Source organism: Nestor notabilis, unplaced genomic scaffold (genome assembly GCF_000696875.1).
Source record: "Nestor notabilis isolate BGI_N333 unplaced genomic scaffold, ASM69687v1 scaffold22596, whole genome shotgun sequence".
Lineage (NCBI taxonomy): Eukaryota > Metazoa > Chordata > Aves > Psittaciformes > Psittacidae > Nestor > Nestor notabilis.
This window is the reverse complement of record NW_009933595.1, coordinates 11,286-19,192: the sequence shown is the minus strand read 5'-3', so window position 1 is coordinate 19,192 and position 7,907 is coordinate 11,286. Positions and strand designations below refer to the sequence as shown.

Below are 7,907 nucleotides of genomic sequence, written 5' to 3'. Positions count from 1 at the left end.
CCCCTGTTCAGCAGTTCATGCTGCCAGTGATGAGCACACTGCAGTCTTCTGAGGGTGTCTTCCCTCAGGATTTCATTTTTACTGGAAGGGGTTTCTAGATGGGTGAGCAGTGCTCAGCTGGGAAGAAACAGTAACTCGGGTTAACAATTCTGTTCCTCTGTACACAGGCTATCAGAATAACCTAAAAGTGCTCTACAGTCAGAAAATGACACCTGGATCCAGCAGGAAGAATGGCAGATACATTTCCTCAATGCCAGACCGGATCCTGGATGCACCAGAGATCCGCAATGACTATTGTAAGTAGGCTGCAATATCGAGTGCTCGGCACTGAGATCATTCTGCACTAGAGCAAGGTTCCAGGTCCTGTTTCAGTATCTAATGCACCTAGACCAGTATGGATCACTTCTGGAGCGTCCCTCTGTAGTCTTTTAGGGAACAGTGGTCCAGAGTACTGTGTAGGTAACTGGGATCAGGGCTATCTGACCCCACTAGCTGGGCATGGTGACACCTAGAAGACTATTGGGGCACTGGTGAAGGCCAGGGCTCTCCAAGTAAGCACAGTGCTTACTACATTGCTCTTTCAAATTGTAGATCTGAATCTCATTGACTGGAGCTCTCAGAACTTCCTGGCAGTGGCTCTGGACAACTCTGTCTATCTGTGGAATCACACCACTGGTGAGATTATCCAGCTGCTGCAGATGGAGCACCCAGATGATTACGTTTCTTCTGTGTCGTGGATTAAAGAAGGAAACTACCTTGCTGTTGGCACAAGTAATGCTGAGGTCCAGGTGAGTGCAGGAGTAAAACTAGGGCTGCTGCCTAGGGATTGCCAGAGCTGTGGAGCCTCAGGACAAAGGCTTGGCTAGCACAAGAAAGATGCGGTGCATCCTGACTTGTCTTGACTGGTGTGGCATGGAAATGTCCATGGCCAGTGACCAAGTGCAGCATGAAAGGCACAGATTGGTTTTGGGGTTTTTCTGACACCTGGAGTTGCCCTCTGCTCTGTAGGCATGAGACAGAAATTCTCTCTGCCCTATACTGATGGGATTGAATGCCAGAGCCTGTGCAGTGAGGTGCCTGGGCAAGGCAATAGAGCTCCGTTTCCTCATCCTTCAGAAAATTTCTTGCTCTGCCTTTCTAGCTATGGGACATACAGCAGCAGAAACGTCTTCGAAACATGACCAGCCATTCTTCCCGTGTGGGGTCCCTCAGCTGGAACAGCTACATCCTCTCCAGGTAAAGCAATGGTTGAAGAGCAGCATCCAGCTGTTGCAGATTCCTATCCTAGATTCGAGTGACGCAGGTTAGGGATGGCGGAGAGGAATTTCTGTCCTGATTTGAGATTCTTCTTACTCAGCCTGTTCTGTCAGGACAGTGGGGAGGAAGCCTCTCTTCTATCTTGCCCTTTGTGCTGAAGTTGTGAAGAGCTCCTGTGGCTGCTTTGCTCACTCCAACAGTCTTGGAACAGCACAAAAATGGTCTTTAATGAAAGCTAGCCTGACGCTGCAAGTCTTCTCTCTGCAGTGGGGCACGGACTGGCCACATCCACCACCATGATGTCAGAGTGGCTGAGCACCATGTGGCCACACTTGCTGGCCACACACAGGAGGTGTGTGGACTCAAGTGGTCTCTAGATGGTCGCTACCTGGCTAGTGGTGGCAATGACAACCTTGTGAACATCTGGCCATGCACCCAGGGGGACAGTGGAGACTTTGCTCCTGTACAGACCTTCACTCAGCACCAGGGTGCTGTCAAGGTGAGTGCAGGGCTGCTGTTGGCACATGCCTGTGTGCAAGGCAGGTGCACAGCAGTGGCTGTGCACAGGCTGCCTCTTGCATGCCTTAAGATGAACCCTTTTCTCTCAGGCTGTGGCGTGGTGCCCGTGGCAGTCAAATGTTCTGGCCACTGGAGGTGGGACTAGCGACAGACACATCCGCATCTGGAATGTGTGTTCTGGCACCTGTCTCAGTGCTGTTGATGCCCACTCCCAGGTAAGACATGAAGATCAACTTAGAGATAAACACCTTCTGGCAGGACAGCTGTACAGAGCTGCTGACACCTGAGGCCCAGAGGCATGGGAGAGGAGGGGACCATGCTCACCTCTGGGCGGTGAGAATCAGCACAAGCAGCCTGTCTTACCTGCATTACTGCCTCTTCCCAGGTCTGTTCTATCCTGTGGTCAACAAACTACAAAGAGTTCATTTCAGGCCATGGCTTTGCACAGAATCAGCTGGTTATATGGAAGTATCCAACAATGGCCAAGGTCACTGAGCTGCGAGGTGAGCTGGGCCCTCTGCCTTTGGCAGGGGGGATGGCTGGTAGAAGCTGAAGGCAGGTCTAGTCCTTGGTTAGAGCAGACCCATAGAATCATAGAATAGTTAGGGCTGGAAAGGACCTTAAGATCATCTAGTTCCAACCCCCCTGCCATGAGCAGGGACACCACACACTAAACTATGTCTCCCAAGGCTCTGTCCAGCCTGGCCTTGAACACCTCCAGGGCTGGAGCATTCACAACTTCCTTGGGCAACCTATTCCAGTGCCTCACCACCCTCACTGTGAAGAACTTCTTCCTTATATCTAACCTAAAGTTCCCCTGTTTAAGTTTAAAGCCATTACCCCTTGTCCTACCACTAGAGTCCCTAATGAAGAGTCCCTCCCCAGCATCCTGAAGCATCACTGATGCAGAATGGTGTCCAGCAGCATGCTACTAGAGGGAGCAGCTGAAGAAACACTGTTGTATGCCTGGGGTGTGAATTCATGCTGCTGTAGCGTGGAGATGGCTATGCAAGCTGGTGGGGAGTAATGTGGTGATCAGCCCAGCCCTGACTGCATGCCACCTCCTCCTCCTCAGGTCACACTGCCAGAGTCTTGAACCTGACTATGAGCCCTGATGGTGCAACAGTGGCCTCAGCAGCTGCTGATGAAACACTGCGGCTCTGGCGCTGTTTTGAGATGGACCCCATAAAGAAGAAAGAGAAAGAAAAGGCAAACAGTGCCAAAAGCAGCATCATTCACCAGGGCATCCGCTGAGTACACAGGGCTGTTGTGGGGATAGGGGAAGCTTAGCTTGTTGTACAGTATTTTAAAAGTTAATAAACTGCTCTAGTTTGCCTTTTTTTGTATTTATGGAGTCTGATGGAAGACAAGGCCATGGCTCAAAGAACTGAGGTTTGCAATCTGGGCAAGGGATGGAGTTCTTTAGGGCCAGTTTGCAGGAACCCTGAAGTCCTGGGAGAAGGAGGATGCTGTGCAATGGCTAAACCAGGTATGACTCCTGCTATACACAACAATGCTGACTACAAGCATAGCAGCTTTGCCACAGGGGGAAACTGTAGCTAGGGTGACTTCCTACTCCTCCATCACTCATCATAGTGTGTTAACTGCAGTGGGGCCAGAACGAAGTACCCCTGACTGGCCCCAGCTTCCACAGAGCAGTGAAGCAGCTCTGAACTGACCCGGGCCTAAGGGAGAGGGCCCTTTGCCCAGCTGCTGCTGGCTTTGGTGGGGAGGATCAAGCCTGAACTGGAAGTACAAAATGTCAGTGTCCTACCTCCTGGCCAGCTGGGCCTTACTGTGCCTCTGCAGTCACTAACAGCAGTGATTACCTGTGCCAGAGCAGGCTCAGGAGTTGTTTTTGGCAGCCTGAGCTGCAGTGTCACCTGCACACAGCAGTTAAGTCTTGTTCTGCTACACACAGCTTCAGTGCTGCAGCCAGTGTGCTTGGGTGGAATAGCTGCCTTTGCAGCAAGTTTACTGCTGAGTTTAAGAGCCAAATGCTACTGGGGAAAAAAAAAAAAGGAGGGGTGGGAGCTATAAACATACAGCAAGAGCTGCAATCACCCCAAAGGACTGGCAGCAGCATTAAAGGCTGATGCAAACCAGAAGGTTAGCTTACATTGCCACAGCCAGCCTCGCTGTCAAGCAAGATGCTCCCAAACAGTGTGTGGCCCTCAGTCATATGTTGTTCCAGCAGCCCTGATCCCTGTCCTGCCTTTCTGCTGAGAGGAAGCCCTGGTGCCATGCTGAGGCTGCATGCAGGGAAGCATGCAGATGTTTAGTAGAGCTTGACTCCTCAGCACTTGGAGAAATGCATTCTTTCCAGGCTCAGCTATGCTGGTGGAAGCATATTTGAGCCTTTAACTGAGCAAAAGCCAGCACAGCCAACTGCAGCCATGCATCTCTACATGTTGGAGCCATGGTGAATGAGTTTGTGGGGCTGCAACAGACACATCCACCCTGTCCTTCAGCTGCATCAGGGGCTGCTGGGGACACTGCACAGCTGATTAGCACCTCAGCCTGGGCAAAGAAGCTCTACAAAGCCTATGCTGTGATTAGCTGAGGGTGGATTATTATTAACTGCTTTCACCTTCCCCTCAGCACAGTACCATGCTGTACTTGGGACCAAGCTCCTGCTCTGCCTCCTGAGCTTTAAAACCCAGAGGGAGCCTTCAAAAGGGAAGTCCAAGGGAGAAAAAGGCAGTTCTACTGAAGCAAAGCCTAAGGCACCAGCTGACCCTAACTGGGAAGGGGGCAGAGCCTTATATGCAAGGTTAGGCTCTTCCCCAGAGCTCTGCTGCTGTTGTAGAAGCCCTGCCCCACACCCCTGCAAGGATCCAAGCTACAATGAACCTGCAAGAAAGGCTTTTATCCTGAAAGATTGTGTAGTTTCTCCTGTGTAAGAAAGCAGTTCACCTTTCTCAGAGCTTGTCTTGCCTCTCTCCTTAGCACATACCCACCCCCAGAAGCTGTGCACTATATACCCCTTGAAATTCCCTGACCATTACTAGAATGTGATGGTATTGCAGTGTCTTCCTTTGGCCCTGGAGCAAGGAGGAGCAGAGGAAAGAGCTGGGCTCTGATCCAGCAGGCCCAGGAAATGCTGCCATATACGGTGTGGATTCAGTTCAGAGCAACAGCCCTGACTGACCGTGACAGCATGTAAATGACCAAGGGCCACAGCCAGCCCATGGAATGATCTCAGCTAACAGGAACAATTGGAGGAAGGGAAAGCAGAACATATGCAGGGAACAGCCCCTTTTAAAAGGCCAAGCATAAGTAGTTTAAAAGTATCTTTACTATTTTGGGCAAAAGTAGAGACAGGCCTGTGTTTACCAAAAGCCAGCTAAGGGAGGAGAAAGGAGGCTTGATGGGAAAAGCTGCATCTTCAGCTGGACTGTCACCTACAGCTCCTGAAGTGAGGGCTTCTGAGCACCAAACTAGGGTTACACACCCCTTCAGCAGGGACCAGAACCAGCTCTCCTGCCAGTTCTTGCCCAGAGGAGCAGCAACAATTGAGACAGCACTACACAGTGCAGCAGCCAGACACATACATACAAGGGCACTGAGCCCTGTAAAATGGACTGATGCCCACATGCAGTTTGGCTTATTGATCACACCAGATCAGGTCAGTTGATGTTCTCCTATGTTGCAGAGCATGACTTTAAGGTGTACAGTAGCTCAGGCAGAGTCAGCAGAGCTTTCCCTTGCATCCAGCGCTGCTCTAAGGCTTGTTTTGGCTGGACAACCACTAAAGCCCTCCCCACAACCCCAGCAACCCTCTAGTGAAACTCAGCTTTCCTCCTGGCCACAAGCTACCCACCCCTCTGCCCAAGCTTGACTCAGCACCTAGGCTAGCCTCTCACTCACGTAATGGGGAAGGCAGCACTACACCCCAGCAGCACTACACCCCAGCAGCACTGGAGGGAAACCAGACTGTCTCGGGTGGTAGAGGCAACAGAGCCCAGCCAGGCAAGGTGCTCTGCTGTAGCAAGAGGAAGACAGCAGGAACATAGACCTCCCTCTGACAAACCTGAGCTACATTCTGCATAGATCCACAGTGCAGGGGCCATCACAGCTGGCAGCAGCTTTGGCTTCAGCAGATGCAGAAGGCAGACTGCTGTTTCCCTGGGGTTCCAGGGTCTTCATTCCCCATTCCACCACACCTCAGCTCCCCAGCATGTCTGAAAAGCAGCAGCTCCTCCTGGGCCGCTGCCCAGGTCCCAGCACACACCCTAGCCATTCTTTGACAGGGTGGAGCCACTTTCACAACAGGAGCTTTGACACATTTCCTGCCATGAGTACTGCTCTACCACAACACTTTGAAACAATCTGCCATCTGCTTCATCATCTCTATCGCACTCTCCCCCCAACACACAAACCTGCTATGCCAGCTGCTGCTCCCAGCCCTGCCTCAACCCCACTGGGCAGAACCAAGCACCTGGAACAGCTTCTGAGCACAGCAAGCCAGGAAAACAAAAGGGCTGAGCCACTTCTCCTTCTGTCTGTTTATTTGTGATAGAAGAGCAGCCCAATCTGATAGGGCCTGGCTCCTTCACCTCAATCTCAAGGCCATCAGCACAGTTTTGGTTACAGCCTGAGCAGGTGATGAGCACTAGGCCCAGGAGAGCTGCTGCACTGCCCTGCTGGTGGGGGCAGGGTACACCTCCAGATGCACAGGGGCAAGAGGTGCTCACATATACCACAGCAGGGCAGGCTACAACCATCCACTGCTGTGCTCACACTGGGCCAGAGCAGAGCTGGTCCCAAGCAGGAAAGCCCAAGAGCTGATTCTAGAGGCAATTATTGCTCAAGTCTTGAGATGGCAGGAATGGAAGTGGTCCAGGGCAAGGCTGAGCTTGGCCTCCCCCACTCTGGAGCAAGGCACCAGCTGCCACACAGGATCAGGTAAGTGTGGCTGAAGCACACACTGGGCACCCAGCTCAGGCACAGAAAGGCAAGGCAACCCGGGCTTAGCATGTGGGAGAGGCATTTCAGGCTGTCACAACCCCTGCTACATAGCAGGCATGGGGCACGTGTGTACTGTACTGGGCAGGTCTGGGCCCTCAAGTCCCATATACACCACCCCTACATTCTCCACAGCTACACCTAAGCACAGCTACATCAGGGCAGGATCTTCCACCCTGGGCACACAGGGATCAGAAGGGACATGCAGCACTGTGGCATGGAACAAAGTGGCACAAGGCACAGTAGAGCAGGAGCACTCACACTGGAGCTGGCAGCAGCAAGCAGCCAGGGACAAGCCTGCTCATCCACACAGGCTCTCATGAGACAGGGAAGAGGAGAGGGCACCAGGACAGGGAGCAGTCTCTTCTTTTGGTCCTACTCAGAAGGAAATGGCCCCCAGGCAGAAGGGCCAGATGTAGGCACTTGGGGAAGTTCCTTTGGAAACACTGGAATGGGACTGCAGCCCCACAGCTGTGATGCAGGCAGCTGCCTCTCTGCTCCGCAACACTGAGAAACAGCACAAGCCCTCCAAGGAGAAGTTGCCCATGGCTGCTCAGAGCAGAGGGGCTGGGCATGCAGACAGAGGACAGCAGGGCTGGGCACAGGGGTACAACAGTCTGTAGGCACTTGACTTGGCTAGTGGCACCCAGGAGCAGGGGAACAGGTCCCAGCTGCCTCTGCCCCGGGGCTCTCATTGGCTCTGGGAGGGCCTTGCCCTCTAGTTGGCTTTGACCTTGCCGTTGGTGACAGTGCCATTCTCATGGATGCTGCTACCATTGTGCTGGGCTGCTTGCTGAGCCACCCTGGGCAACCGTTTGCCCTTGGTGTAGGACTGGTACCAGAAGTTGGAGAAGAGAATGAAGAAGATGGTCCCATAAATCCAGATGAGGTGGACGAAGATGGGGAACTGGTACTGGCAGCTGGGCATGAAGTAATACTGAGAGATGTGGACAGAGACAATCACGAACTGTGCCTGGGAACAAGGCAGAGCAGGGACAAGTTACTCATGGGGGCAGGGTCAGGGACACACACACCTCCCCACCCGCCCCCACCCAGAGACCTTTCTAAATGAAACCCATAGGCTCCTTTCCTACTCTGAAGCAGAGGTCCTTATGTTAAGGTACAGTCAGCAGCTGGACAAGTTAGGCACAAGTCTCAAGGCA

At 52.6% G+C, this 7,907-nt stretch overlaps 2 protein-coding genes across 3 annotated transcripts in view; one reads left to right on the top strand and one right to left on the bottom strand.

The window, feature by feature from the left end:
- Window positions 1-3,119, top strand: part of CDC20 (cell division cycle 20) — a 4,511-nt gene extending 1,392 nt beyond the window's left edge. The window contains exons 3-9 of the mRNA XM_010016965.1: window positions 168-296; window positions 592-788; window positions 1,142-1,236; window positions 1,525-1,756; window positions 1,866-1,991; window positions 2,162-2,279; window positions 2,852-3,119. Of these exons, the coding sequence (XP_010015267.1) occupies window positions 168-296; window positions 592-788; window positions 1,142-1,236; window positions 1,525-1,756; window positions 1,866-1,991; window positions 2,162-2,279; window positions 2,852-3,030 (1,076 nt within the window). The 3' untranslated portion in view covers window positions 3,031-3,119. The remainder of the gene's footprint in view (window positions 1-167; window positions 297-591; window positions 789-1,141; window positions 1,237-1,524; window positions 1,757-1,865; window positions 1,992-2,161; window positions 2,280-2,851) is intronic.
- A 3,147-nt stretch (window positions 3,120-6,266) lies between these two features.
- ELOVL1 (ELOVL fatty acid elongase 1) overlaps window positions 6,267-7,907 on the bottom strand; it is a 3,774-nt gene continuing 2,133 nt past the window's right edge. The window contains exon 7 of one of the 2 annotated variants that reach the window (XM_010016962.1): window positions 6,267-7,717. In XM_010016962.1, coding sequence (XP_010015264.1) covers window positions 7,463-7,717 — 255 coding nt within the window. In that variant the 3' untranslated portion in view covers window positions 6,267-7,462. The remainder of the gene's footprint in view (window positions 7,718-7,907) is intronic. The other variant, XM_010016963.1, reaches the window with a different exon arrangement.